The sequence below is a fragment of the Nannospalax galili genome, unplaced genomic scaffold (genome assembly GCF_000622305.1).
Source record: "Nannospalax galili isolate Female #2095 unplaced genomic scaffold, S.galili_v1.0 scaffold44, whole genome shotgun sequence".
NCBI classification, from domain to species: domain Eukaryota; kingdom Metazoa; phylum Chordata; class Mammalia; order Rodentia; family Spalacidae; genus Nannospalax; species Nannospalax galili.
This window is the reverse complement of record NW_008355789.1, coordinates 5,687,650-5,702,516: the sequence shown is the minus strand read 5'-3', so window position 1 is coordinate 5,702,516 and position 14,867 is coordinate 5,687,650. Positions and strand designations below refer to the sequence as shown.

Genomic DNA, 14,867 nt, shown 5'->3' with positions numbered 1-14,867 from the left:
CAGGCTTTTGGCCTAAAATCTCCAGTTACACCTGGATATGACAGGACACCCTTCAGGTAACATCAGCAGGTAGTGTGAGGGGCTCACGCAGCTCCTCTGGAGATGCCCTTGAACTTTACTCTGGAGAGGGATTTAACTAATGCATATGGAGTTCAAAAGAGGATCCTGAGCTAGGAATGTAAACCTGGAAGTTATTGGCATGCAGGTGACATTATCTATAGATCCGTGCAAACAGAGGACAGACTCCCCAGGACAGAGAGGAGGGGCCAACCAGAGGAACCAGGAAGGGAGGAGAGAGGAGTGTTGGGGGAGGTGGGAAGCACGTGGTTTTGTAGTATGCCAGGGAAGGGAACTCTGCAGGAAGAGAGAACCCCAAGCAGCATCTGATGCATATGAAGTCGCTGGAGAAACTAGCCAGGAGGGGCTAGAGGGGCGGTGGGTGCTCAAGGGGCCGTCAGAACTGCGGCTGAGCGAGCTCTTTCTCAGTCACATTAGGATAAACAGAATTTAAACACTTCCTAGCCTATTCACAAATCTATCCCCATGGCAACACATCAGGGCTTTGGCTCTCTCTCTCTCTCTCTCTCTCTCTCTCTCTCTCTCTCTCTCCCCTCTCTCTCTCCCCCCCCCCTTTCTCTTCTCTCTTTCTCTCCCCCTCTTTCTCTCCCCCCCCCTTTCTCTTGCCCTCACTCTTCAACTGCCCTCAGCTATAAGAGGGTAGGAGACCCTGGCTGCAGGCCAGGGACCGGCCTCTCCGGCCAGCTGGGAAGCCCTGGAGGGGCAGGCAGGGGCTGTTAAATTGTACCTTTTTTCTTTGAGCAGGTAGAGGGAAAGTCCTTGTCTTCAACCTTTACTGAAGGCCTGTTACACTTCATCCTACAGAAGAAAGAACGACGTGCTCCAGAACACAATCGAGACGGCCCAGGGGTTATATCTGTTTTAACCGGAAGTCCAGCTGCAAATCAATACAAAATGTGATGAACCGAGAGCAGGGTTGTCTGTCGGGAGGGGAGGTGTAACCTTGAACACAGCCTTTTCTTTACTGTCTGCTGTTGTTTGTAACCAGGACACCAGGTGACATTTCTGCCCAGCTTAGGCCTCAGAAGCTGCACTAAAGAGCCCTGTGTTGTTCATCTGGAAACGTTTACAGATAGGTAAACGTGCTACCAGACAGACAGAGTAGGTAGTCTGAGGGATGAAAAACGCAGCATCTCATTTCTGCCCAACAGGAGCTGGGGATGAGAGGAAATGAAGTGCTCTGAAAGACTAATAACAAGGAAACTTGGGGTCAGTCCCAAGTGACAAAGACACCTGCTTTCCAGGGAAGGAACTTAGGTCCTCAGGATAGGTAAGATCTGGACACTGGCGTGGAAGAGAAGACCTGGGACTGCCTTAAATTTTCAGCTCGTCTGAAGTCAGAATCCTAGGAGGGCCTTATCCACACCCAGGTTTGTGGATCCCAGTCTGGATTTGTGCTCTCTGATGTGACAGCAGCTGCTACCAGCACCAAGATGTGGCTTTTCTGAATTGAAAAGGGCTGTAAGTGTGAACACATGCAGGATTTCAGAGACATTACCAAAACACTGTTAAAGAACTTTAAACTTTTTCATATTATTACATGTCAGGATAATATTTTGGATTCATTGAGTTAAATACGACATCGTTTTAATTTGCTTTGCATTTATTCTTTTTTTTTTTTATTTTTCATGTGTATGAGTGTATTGCCTGCATGTATGTAAGTGCACCCATGTCATGCAATGCCCGAGAAGGACAGAAGAGGGTGTCGGATCCTCTAGAAGTAGAATTACAGATGGTTGTTAGCTATCATGTGGGTGCCGGAATTCGAACCCAGGTCTTCTACATGAGCAGCCAGTGCTCTTAACTGCTAAGCCATCTCTCCAGCCCATTATTCTTACTTTCGAAATGTGGCTGTCAACAAACATGAAACTAGACATGGGGTTCCTATTTGTGGGTTTTTTTCCATGGTGCTGGGGATGGAGCCTAGGACCTTGTGCCTACTAGGTAAGCACTACCAGTGAGCTCTTCCTCCACATGTCTCCTCACACTACCCACTAGTGTGGAAGCTGGGGCTGTGGACACCAGTTGGGGAGCCGAGTAATAGCTACTACCCAGGGCTCCTCCCTCCCACTGCCTTGCACAACACCTCTCTAGAACGCCAACCCAATCCTGCCCCACCCGGTTTAGTGCCCTTCCCTGTGTCCCTCTCCCTGAATGTTTTGCTATAAGGACACCAAATAAGCCATAAGGCTCCACACCTGTACCTACACATGGGTCGTTTCTCCTGCTGTCTCCCTGTTCCACCTGACAAACATTAGCTCATCTGTTCAAGGCCACCTTGGTGTCACTGGCTTAGGGGTGCCTGTCCTCATGCTCACGTGACAATATACATTCCATGTTCCATGCTTGGCAGCTGCTATGGCTATACCTACCATGCAGGGCACCACCCATGTCCCTGTCTCCTGACCATGTGAGAAGAGCCTCAAGGACTAAAGTCTTTAGGTCACTGAAACATGTCAAAGGCAAACTACAAAGGGTAACAGGCACCAGGGCCAACATTTCATGAAGAAGAATGCCTTCATGAAAAGCATGCTTTAAGGGGAGTTCTCTGAGGGCATTTCCATTAAGGATCAGCATGAAGAGCTTAGAAGCAAGAAATCAATTAGGCCAAGACTTCGGTGGGCCGAGGTGAACCCAACACTTACAATGCACTAGAAATTGCCCGTATTCTTTGTGTAGCGGATTAATTTTTTCATCTTTCAACAACTCAACAAATAGATAGTGTTCTGTAGGTGAGGGAAGGGGGCATAGAGAGGTGAAGTAACTTCCTCACAACCACACAGGGAGCAAACAGTGGAGCCAGGATGTGTGTTCAGCAGTCACTCTCCAGAGTCCATGCTCCTTTCTAACTGCAAGAGTGCTTGCCTCATACAGGGCCAGGAGGGAAGGGCTCCTGTGGCTCGGCCTGGGAAGCAGAAAATGGCTGAGAAGCAGGAAGGTGGGGGGCCACAGAGATGGTGGGGGGGACCATGGAGATGCTGACATTTTAGGTGTTGGGTTTATTTTCTGAGGCTGAATGTGTGAAACTCAGACAGAGGAGATTTGTTCTGGGAGAACAAACTGGTGTGAGCCCTTTCAATTCAGGAGCATGCTGTTGGAAAGTTCTAGATTCTGAAAAAAAAAAAAAAAAAAAACCTAGAAATCAGAAAGTCTGGATTTTGAAATGTGTCTTCTTTCTGTAGTTGACAATGAAAACAAACCTAAGAGAACATAAAAATTTCAGTCAGCCACAGAGAGCAGCTGTGGTGGGAAAAAACAGCAGGTGTGGGAGGGACAAGGCTGGGCCCTGAACCTGTCAGTACCTGGGCAGCGCAGGTGGCGATGAGGAGGCACGAAGCCACCCTTGCACTCACTTTTTGCATCGATGAGCCTCTCCCGGGGCGCAGTGTCTGAGGAGGACAGCTGCTCTTTGACTTTGGCTATATCTTTAGGATGCAGGTAGTCAAACAAGCTCTGCCCAATCAGATCATTCTGTGGAGATGACACATTAAGAAGGACAAGTCAGCTGCGGGTGGGACAGAAAAGTTGCAGTGATGTTCACTGTACAGCGCTGGCCTCTATTTTGTGTTCTTGAGTATGGACACCGCAAACACTTATTTCCCACTGACCCTGTGTGACACACGCCCAGCCCTCTGCCTAGATGGACTCAGAGAAGAGACATGGGGAGCCTGACTTCGATAACGTAGTGGGGAGGTTCAATGATAGGAAGAATCCGTGCTCCCTTCGGGCCAGAATCTTCTGGTTGTAGGGATTCTTTGACTTTGTTTCTGATGCCCAGGAGTTCCCTGGTAGACCTTAAAAGGAGGAAGGAAGCACGTGGGCTGTCTCCATCATGGGTATTAAACCTCTGTTCTTTTGTGTGTATTGGGGAAGCACTGTTTGTTTGACTCAGCAGTACCCTGTGTAGCCCTGCATAGCCTGGAACTCATGTAATCCAGGCTGTCCTCAAATTCATGATCTTCCTACCTTAGCCTCCCAAGTACTGGAATAACTGCCCAGCTAGCGACTCCTTAACCAAGTAGTATCATCGTGTGCCTCAGTCACCTTTGGCTGTTCTCAGAGGGAACAGAATTTCCTATGTTTGTTTGAGAGTGGGGGGAAGAAAAGCAAAACACCTTGCGGGAAAAACCCAATTTACATTAATTTTATTTATTTATTTATTTATTTTATGTGTATGAGTGTTATGCCTGCATGTGTGCAAGTGCACCCATGTCATGCAGTGGAGGACAGAAGAGGGTGTTGGAGCCCCTGGAACTAGAGTTATAGATGGTTGTTAGCTGCCATGTGGGTGCTGGGATTTGAACCTGGGTCTTCTACAAGAACAGCTAGTGCTCTTGACTGCTGAGTCATCTCTCCAGCCCCCGTTAATTCTAATTTATATAAATGCCATTTTGATTCAGTTCTTCTGCTTGCCAGGCTTCTGTGCAAAATAACAATGTGTGAATGAATGAATGAATGAATGAATGAAAATTCCAAGGATATAATAAGTGAAAAGCTTATTCTAAAAGTTTTCGTATGCTCCTCTTATTTAATCCCACAGCCTGTCCAAAACCATAAATGTGACAGTCAGTATTAACAGAATCTAGAATCATCTGGGATATGGGCCTCTGGGCATGCACCTGTCGGGGGTTAACTAGGTTACATTTACCAGAAGACCCACCCCGTGTCTGGCGCTGTTTCCTGACCAACCAGGATCCCGGACTGAACAGGTGGAGAAAGGGAACCGAGTGGCATCGTGCATTTACTGCTTTCTGTTTCTTGACCATGGATGAGATGTGACCAGCTACCTCAAGCTCCTCATGCTGTGATTTCCCAGCTTTGATGGACCGTGACCTGAAGCTGTGAGCTAAAATAAACTCCCTTGAGTTACTTTGATCAGAGTATTTTATCACAGCAACAGGCAAAGAAACTAAGTCAGTATGGGTCATTAGAATCCAGTTTTAGAGGAGGGTGAGGCTCAGCAGCGCTCCCCATCACCATAAACACAGTGCGGATAAGTTTCCAAATTTCTTATTCTTTGCTACTGAATTACCTGCCTGCCTTTCTCTCCCTTGTCAAATAGCCTCACTGCCCTCCCGACTCTAAAAATGGAGATATTCACTGCACAGCACTAGGAAAGCCACCACTGTTGGTCAGGTCAGAGTCAGTCACCCCAGTGAGGGCACATGGGGCACATTAAAACTGCTCCTAAGTTTAAATTCACGTCTCTGTTAAGACATTTTATGGAAGCAGGATTTCACATGGGGCTTATATACTGTAATTCTTCTGGAAAACCAGGGTGATAGTTCCAACTACCATGAGGATGCCCACTGCCAACAGGAGCTTGAACATTACCTGGCTGTAGTTGAGGATCTTGAAGACAGACTCGGATACAAAGAGTATTTTCCCTCGGTCACATCCTACGACAAACAAAAATCCATCTGCTGCCTAATCAGGAGAAATGGATAATCAATTTATCACACATCAGGATACAGGATTTGAAAGCAAATCAGGGATTTGTTTTCTAAGTCTCCAAAGCTTAGGGCCACACACTGACACTCTTGTTGGTACTTAAAGCAAACTCTTCAGGAGATCAGTGAGAATCTCTAAAGTGGATACACATATCCACATGTCATCTAATGATCTGAGGGGAAAGGTCAAAAAGGAAGTTTGTTTCAAAACAAATTCAGCTTAAACTTTTTCTTCTGGTGTATAACAGTCCAGAAAAGTCAAGTTTCACTGCTCTATGACACCTCTGTGCTGGTTAGCCTTAACCGTCACAACCTAGAACCACCTGTGAAGACAGGCTTTTTCAAGACTGACTGTCTTCTTATGTGTATGAGGGTTTGTCTGCATGTGTGTAAATGTACCATAGTGCCTACGGAGGCCAGAAGAAGGCGTTGTATCCAAAGAATTGGGAGTTAGGGACGTTATGGGTGCTGGGAACCGAACCTGGGTCCTCTGTAAGAGCAGTCAGTGCTCTTAACTGCTGAGCCATCTCTCTAGTCCCAGGGAAGAGAGTCTTAAGAGGAATTATCTAGGTCAGGTTGGCCTGTGGGCATTTCTGTGACAGATTTTCTTGATGGTTAATTTATGTAGGAGGACCCAGCCCATCATGGGGAGCACCATTCCCTAGGCAGGGCCTCCTAAATGATATAAAAGTAGAGAAAGCTGGCCACGAGCAGGCAAGCAGGGGTCTGGGCATGCATTCTCTCAGGTCTTGACTGTGGATGTGATGATTTAAGTTCCTTCCTTGACTTCCCGCCAATGATGGACTGTAAGTTGGAATAGTAGGCCAAATAAACCCTTCCCTCCCCTGTTCCTTTTTGCCAACACTTTGTTACAACAGAAATGAAACTAAATCTCAGTGGAGACCATCGAATGAGACTGTAAGAACCCTTTAAAATTAGAATTCCCTCTTCAGCATCTCCACCATCATCTGTCCTGAACCTGAACACCTTCTCCAGGGAGCTCTCCAGATCTGTGGGCTTTAATATTTGGAGTAGGGTTGTTTTAGTTTTTTGCTGGTGGCCAGGCAGGATGGTGGTTGACATGTGTTATTGAAGCCCAACCCCAAGTGTGTTTCAACTGAACTATTTCCCTCCCCACAAAGCTGGGCTACTGTACTGTAAGACAGACATAAGAAACAAAGCAGGGGCTGGAGAGAGGGCTCAGCAGTTAGGAGCGCTGGCTGCTCTTGCAAGAGGACCCAGGTTTGGTTTCCAACATCCACATGACACCTCAGAACTGTCTGTAGTTCCAGTACCAGGGGATCCAATGCCCCCTTCTGGCCTCCGTGAACACTGCATGTACCTGGTGCATTTACATACAGGCAGGTATGACACTCATACAGACAGAATAAAAATAAGTTATTTTAAAAACGTTTTCTTTCATCAAAGCAAAGCAGTAGTGCTGATGAGGTTCTTGCCTAGCAGGCATGAGGTCCTGTCTTCAAGCCCCACCTCCCCCATATATAGAAAAGAAAGTAAAACTTTCCCATAGATTCTTCTTCCCCTTGCTTCCGTTTAAACACAGGTGAAAAACCTTAAGTGCCAACAAAAGCTTGGCTGGAGATAAGACAGCTGGCGAAGCACGCAGACCCCAGCTACAGTGAGCGCCTCGGCTGTTCTGGCTACGGGTATGGGAATTCTACCCGCGACTTGCCAATGGCCGGCCGCTCAGCCCTCTGGGGCCTCCTGGTGACAGGGAGGCTGCTCCCATGTCGGCCATGTGCTTGCTCCTATGACTCTGCTCCCCCGCTCTGATGCGCAGTGGGTCCACTGCTTATTCATGAGTCCTCAGTCAATTCTATGGAGAATTCTAGAAAAAGTCTGTTTTCCTTTATACAAGAAGGCCTTGGAATATAGTTTAATTCAAAGGAAGTATTGAAATATGAATTCAAGACCCAGAAAATAAAATGCTAGTGCATGCAGCTGTGCTGGGATGTAAGAAGTGAATGAGAGAGGACAGAATCGCTCTGCACATGAGACCAGTCAGGCCACCAGCCTCACTGTCGCTCAGGTCCCTAAGCCAGGCCAGGGTGAGGGCTGACGGTGAGGGGGAAGCAATTTGCCAGGCACCATTTTCTGGAAGCCTCATTATGTCAAAACTCGGATATTAATAACTTCCTTATTTGCCTTGCAGACATTCATATCTCACAGGAGAAGAGTTTTCAAGGCTTTTCACTGAGAGTGGGGATATGGCACAGAAGGTGTCTGGGAAGGTGACTGACATCCTAGCAGGTGTGCTGGGCAGAGTCAGGCTTGGCCCGAGACCTGAGCAAAGCGATTTCCAAGGAGGGCAAGCAGGTGGCAGAATCAGCGTGGAGCAGTCAGCTGGGGCTTTGGACACTGTGTCTGCTGCCCTCTGTCAAGCAGATAGCCAGGCAAAGGAGTGGGCCTGCGGGACAGCTGGGGAGCAGAACACCAAGGCCATGAGGACGGCCAGGGCAGGCTCCTTCTCAGGGAAGACTGCACCAGTGAGCGAACGACGCTGGAGTCCCAGCAGTCTGCCCAGGATTCAAAATTTGGGGCATAGCAGGCAGATCTCTGTGAGTTCAAGGCCAGCCTGGTCTACATAGTGAGTTCCAGGACAGCTGGGGTTACAGGGAGACCTTGTCTCAAAAAGACCAAAAAAAAAAAAAAAAAAAAAAAAATTCAGGGCATAGAGTGCCTAGACATTATAAACTGATAAGGTTAACTGATCTCTCACATTCTATTCAATATGATATTCTGAAGCTGGGTGTACTGGCTCATGCCTGTAATCCCAGGTTCAGGAGGTAGAGGCCAACTTAGCCTCCATAATGAGTTCCAGGCCAGCCTGGGCTAGAGTAAGACCCTTACTAAAGGCATTTAGTAAAGAAAGCAGTTCCTCAGATAAGCAGTTCCTTAGTCATAAGAAGTTCAAGACCTGCTGCCGACCATTGAAACATCACCCAAATCAGTCCAGATGTTCACCAAGAGATGCGTGGAAAAGTGTGGGATACACATACACACACACACACACACACACACACACACACTGGAGTATTACTCAGCTGTAAAGAGGAATGGAATTAGGTCATTGTAGGAACATGGATAGGATTGGAAATCATCATGTTAAGCAACATGAGCCAGACTCAGAAAGACACACACTGTGTGTTTTCTCTCATATGTGGATTCTAGATTTTAAAAAATATGTGTACATGGACTGGAGAGATGGTTCAGCGGTTAAGAACACTGGTTGCTCTTGCAGAAGACCTGGGTTTGAATTCCATCACCCACATGGCAGTAACAACCGTCCATAACTCCAGTCCTAGGGGATCCGATAGCCTCTTCTGTCCTCTGCGGGCACTGCATGACACAGGTGCACTTACCTACATGCAGGCACAACACTCATACACATAAAAATATATATATGTACATAAATACATTTCCATATATATACATGTACATACGTACATACATACACACAGATGTGTGTGTGTGTGTGTGTGTGTGTGTGTGTGTGTGTGTGGCACATCAGATCCCCTGAAACTGGAGATACAATAAAGATGATTGTGAGATGCCACACGGGTGCTGGAAACTGAACCAGGTCCTCTGCAAGGGCAGTCAGTGTTCATAACCACTCCAGCCCCACAAGTATTACATTTCATGTCTTCACAGATACTCAGCTGGCAAAGATCCTCTCGTTCTGTTAATCATGGTCTTTGCTGTGTTTTAATTTCATGTAATCCCATTAAAATCAATTACTACTAAAAAAAAGTAAAGAGGTGTGGGGAGAATAAAGACCCTATTCCTTCATCTACTAAAAAAATAAAGCCAGATGTAGTGGTGCCTGCCTTTAGTCCCAGCACTCAGGAGACAGAAGCAGGCAGATCTCTGTGAATTTGAGGCCAGCCTGGTCTACACAGTGAGATCCAGGCCAGCCAGGGCTATATAGAGAGATCCTGTCTAAAAATTAAAAATATAACCTGAAGACAGTTAACAAACAAGGGCTGATGAGATGGCTCAGAGGATAAAGGCATCTACGCACATACACGTTTGCACACATGTACACTAAATTAATGCAATAAAAACATCTTTTAGAGAACATCATCACTGAGCGTGGTGGTCCAGTGTTGGATTTCCAGGATGGGTTAAAACCTCAAGAAGCCTGAGTTTCCCCGGCCCTTTTTCTAGCTAGACTGACTGCTTAGACTGGGTCCTGCCCCTCAACACAGGCAGTATCCCTGTTCACTTAGCCAGCTGTGTGACAAGAGAGAAAGAGCCAGTTCCTGCGCCCTCTGCAACCCCACAGCAACCCCACACAGCTATCCAGAACCAGTTACATCTAAGACTTGAAATCCTGTCAACCCACCGGTCCTCCCCTCCACTATAGCTGAAACACTCCCATTTGACATAGCTCATCAGGAACCAGTGCAGTGAGCACAGAGCAGAAAACAGGTGGGCTTAGCTTGGGACTGCAGGTTTCTGCTGAAATACGGAACCACAATGTGGAAGAGGGTGAGCACGTGAGGTCAGACCTGGTGCACAGAGTAGGGGACAGGCATTCTTCTCAGCTACATTTTTTTTTTTTAAAGAATTCTTGGAACAGGGGCTGGAGAGATGGCTCAGCGGTTAAGAGCACTGACTGTGCTTGCAGAGGACTGGGGTTCAGTTTCCAGGAAACACATAGTGACTAATAACTGTCCATAACTCCAGTACCAGGGCATCAAACACCCTCTTCTGACCTCCATGGGCACTGCATGACACAGGTGCACTTATATATATGTAGGCAATATACTCATACACATATATTTTTTTTAAAAAAAGGAATTCTTGAAACAACAACAAAAAAAAAAGAAAAGAGGCTGAACTAAACATTCTTTAAAAAGCAAACAAGGAACTAGAGAGACGACTTAGTGGTTAAGAGTGCTATCCACTCCCAGAGGACTAGAGGTCATATTATAACATCCATGTTTCATGACTCACTCCAGCTCCAGGAGTCCTCTTTTGGCCTCTGCAGTCACCTGCACTCACACACACACACACGTACTCACATTCACATACACACATATACACATAACTTTAAAAATAAAATGAAACACATCTTTTTTTAAAAGAGTATCCTCATAACCCATTTGTAAAACTTAGGACATATTTTTAAACTCCCATAAGATTATGGCATTCTTCTGACTTACTTTAAGGACAGTAACCAGTGTTGATCACGGCACAGTGAAACACTCATTCCCATGCTCTGCTGATAACAATGAATTTTAGTAAAATCATGGAAAACCCTGGTAATAAATTTAAAGTTCTGAAAACATATAGAACTTTGGGTCTAGGACCCCTCCTTCTTAAATCTAAGCAAATTTAGGTTCAAACTTTACATAAAGGATGTCTCAATGCATTAAAAAAATTTTTTCAGTTTGTAGTGTCTTCTGAATCTAGCTTCTTTCCCTTTTAGTTTCCTAGTTAATCCCACTCTGCCCAGTGGCAGGCCTGGAGCCTGGGCCTGGGCCTGCAGCGGGCCTACTCCTGTGTAAGACAACAAGTTCCTTTGATGCCAGCTCTGCCATCTCCTCAGAGCTAGCAAGACAAGCATAGCCTGGAGGTCAAGCACGTGAAAGCATGCTTTGGCCATTTTGTTGTCTGGATGGACTCAGGTATAAAAGTTTGTGTGGACCTTTCGTGCCAGTGGTTAAGTTAGGAAAAGAAAGATCCCGCCTGTTGTCAGATTCAATCTTCTCTAAAAGCTCCATGAAGGAATCTAATGCTTTAAAAAAGAAAGAAAGAAAGAAAGAAAGAAAGAAAGAAAGAAAGAAAGAAAGAAAGAAAGAAAGAAAGAAAGAAAGAAAGAAAGAGAGAAAGGTTTATTTCTATTTTGTGTGTGAGTGTTTTGCCTGCATGTGTGTCAGTGACCCACGTTTGCAGTACCTGCGGGGAGGCCAGATGAGGGTGCTGAGTCCCCTGGAACTGGAGTTCTGGATGAATGTTAGCCGCCATGGGGATGCTGGGAACCGAATCTGGGTCCTCTGCAAAAGCAGCCAGGGCTTTCACATCTCCAGTGAGTCATCTCCAGCTCCAGGAATCTGAGTCGTAACTCACTTCCGTTTTTAACAAAATCCTGCCTTTTTTGGCTTAAAATTCACACTGGCATAGACCTTCCACCCTTTCCTAAGCAAGGTGACAAGAGAGGTGACGGGTGGAAGGAATGTGAAGCCTATCCCCAAACACAGCTAAAGGGGGAGGCCCACGGGAGGAAGCTGGCCTAGGAGAGCTCAGTGTGAGATGCCAGGTTCCCCCACGCTGTATGTGCTTGAACCTCATTAAAAAACCACTGTGGTGTAAAGGAATCCTGTAACTGCAACATACCCTGAGAATGAGGTGTTTCAGTTCGTCGTCTGACAGAAAGGTCGGCTTGTAGTTGGCTTCTGTGTATGGGTTGGTGGCACCTTAGGGGAAAAAAGAGAGAGGTGGTGGATGTTCTACCGCAGCGTCACACTGCGGCCTCTAACTCTCTAGATGAACTCTACACCCACACCTGGGAGATACATCTCTTTCTTTTACAGAAACAGGGCTGGATTGGTTGTGCCAAAGAGAATCCCATCGAAAAGAAAACACTACTGCCCACAAGTTTCCTTTCTTCATTTGAGGGGACAGCAGGTGGTAAAGGGAGGAACTTAAAAACCAGTGGGGGGGGGGGACAGAGAGAAAGAGAGGGAGAGGGAAGGAAAGAGGGAGAGGGGGAGGGAGGGAGAGGGAGAAAGAGAGGGAGAGGGAAGGAAAGAGGGAGAGGGGGAGGGAGGGAGAGGGAGAAAGAGAGGGAGAGGGAAGGAAAGAGGGAGAGGGGGAGGGAGGGAGAGGGAGAAAGAGAGGGATGGGGGGATAAGGAGGGAGGGAGGGAGGGAAGGAGGGAGATCTAGAAGCCAACCAGGACCGCCTCCTGGGCAGGTTCCAGGGCACTGGTCATCTAGCAGTCCTTGGAAAATCACTCAGGTTACCAGGTCCAGAGTGACGAACTGCAAAAGAAATGGAGAGTGTGCCCCACCTCCTTGGGTGACCATGGCTGCCTGGGGAAGGTGGTGCCTCCACCCACGCAGTTCATTCCCAGGCTGAAGGGGACCAGACTTGTGTTTAAAAGGCCCTCAATCTGGTATTCTCCAGAAATAACAACCAAGAAAAGTGTCGGCATTACATGAAGAGAATTTGCAGAGTAGCCCAGTGAAAGAATGAGACCAGCTGGTCCATAACAATTCAAGGCACTGTGGGGCAGGAGGCAAACCAATGTCTGCGACTTTTCTATCACCAGCAAGGCACATATTTTAAACCTCGTCCCTTGAAATTTTCCATTTTCCTTCCAATTTATCAGAAATTAAAGTATTACAACCCACATCATCTTCTCTAAAATAAAAATTTCAATGCCATTCTCCAAGCACAGGATTCAACGTTCCTATATTTTTGAATAATGATTAAAAATCAAAACAAAAGTGACTTCACATTTCTAGTGGCCTTATGTGATACAAAGTTGTGCCTCTCTCCAACGCAAGTCAGATGAGGCTGAGCGCCCTCTTTTCTAATTTCGTCTTATAGCCCAAGACTAGCTATGGAAAATTCCAGGAACAATGTTCACCAAAACACATGATATATTTCAGGTTTCTCCTTCAGTTTGGGTAAGTCACTTCTACTTTTCTGTCTCTGTTTTCTCACCCTCCCCACACTCAGCAAAAAAGAAAATACTGCCCCCTCACGAGTCAATCTAGTTCGGGAAAATTCCAGGAAGATGAAAATATCAGGGCTCGTTTTTGACAATAAAATACATGGAGAACTATCTATCAACTCTTTACAGTGACTCACTCTTCAGAGGAACCAGGGTAAGCTTTGCACTTAAAAACAGTTCTTTCCTGCATCACTCTGTGTGCCTACAATGACTTTATCATTATGAGAGTGGGATCCATGCACAGGTAAGAAGGGACTTGAGGGGTGTCCTCTCTGCTAGGCAGGGACATATATATCCCTGCATGCACAGGGGTATGCAAGTTCACAGTGTGTGTGCTCAGGGGAGGACTGACTGCAAATTACATCTCCATACCCACATGAGCTCATGAAGCACTTGCTTCGGCTTCCTCTCTGTGGCTAGGATGTACAGGCACACTACTTGGGGTCCCAGATTAAGAGAAGTCACCATCTGCCCAGGGGCAATCCAGGCAAGGGTGGTAATAATGTGAGCGCGCAAGAACAGAAGGACGACAAAGCCCGAGGTCTCACCTCGCAACGTTTTCATGTGCTGAACAGCCATCCTTAGCACGGTGAGTTTATCCAGTTTCCTGGACATGGCGTTGCATGTTGGGACCAAAGATGCCAATTCATCGATGAAACTGTTCATTTTATCCCGACGTCTCTTTTCAATCTGACTGTGAGCTTCCCTGAACAGAGGACCAAAAAGAAAGTTTCCTTTAAGATGAAAATTGACATCAGAGCAACAACGGTAAAAGGAAACAGCTGTAACTGGAGCCGATATGCTCTGACGAGGGGAACACAGACTGCAGAGTATGTCAAGTTAGACTTTTATGCTAAAGATCACCCCCAAAATGACAGGTCACAATTAACTGGGTGTTCTGTTTGTTTTTTCCTTTTGTTTTTTAAATGCTCACCTCATTAAGAAATAATTTTATGAAAATTTTTCTTGTCAACAAACATAACTTTTCCTCATTGCTCTTCTCTTCAGAGTCTCTAAGACTGGATTTGGGGGGGAGAGGTCGAGGGAAGAAGAAAGGAGGTGGAGGTTCCACAGTCAAGCACCCAGGTCCCACAGCGGTACCTGTGAGGTCTGTGAGGAGCCGACCATGTGGTACTAACCCTGCCATCCTTGGATTAACCAGTACACATGTGACTACAACAGATGTTCTCTGTGCCCCCAGGTGTCCTCTGAGGGCTATGACACTCACATCCCATCCAAGGAGTGAGTGCCTTGAGGTAGAATGATATTCCTGCACGTTCTCCTGACAGATGGGCACCTACTATTTTTGACCACCCTCTCAAGGGGGAGCATCCACCAATGGAAAAGTAGATACAGAGTCACAGGGCCTCCTGCATAGGCTGGTCTTTGAGGGAGAAGCTGAAGTCTCAGGCCAGCGAGGGTCTGCAGCGTGCTGCTCCTCTGTGTGTGGTGATACACCTCAGCTAGCCCTGATTAGAGGCAGGGAAGCCTGAGGACCCAATAGAACAACGGGGTCAGTGAGTGTGACTGAGGTAGGAAGGACCGGGTTAGAGGCTCTCAAAGGCAGCAGATGAGCCCAGATCTGGCCTTCAGATGCAACTTGCAGTACAGTAAAGGCCCTGTCAGAGGTG

General features: G+C 46.7%; 1 protein-coding gene across 10 annotated transcripts in view; it reads right to left on the bottom strand.

The window, feature by feature from the left end:
* Positions 1 to 14,867, bottom strand: part of Arntl (aryl hydrocarbon receptor nuclear translocator like) — an 82,802-nt gene that overhangs the window by 21,742 nt on the left and 46,193 nt on the right. For 9 of the 10 annotated variants that reach the window (XM_008853499.3, XM_029556276.1, XM_008853502.3 and 6 more), the window contains 5 exon segments: positions 13,785 to 13,942; positions 11,892 to 11,971; positions 5,413 to 5,505; positions 3,432 to 3,549; positions 806 to 955 (listed from right to left, as the gene is read on the bottom strand). In XM_008853499.3, the coding sequence (XP_008851721.1) occupies positions 806 to 955; positions 3,432 to 3,549; positions 5,413 to 5,505; positions 11,892 to 11,971; positions 13,785 to 13,942 (599 nt within the window). 10 annotated transcript variants of the gene reach the window in all.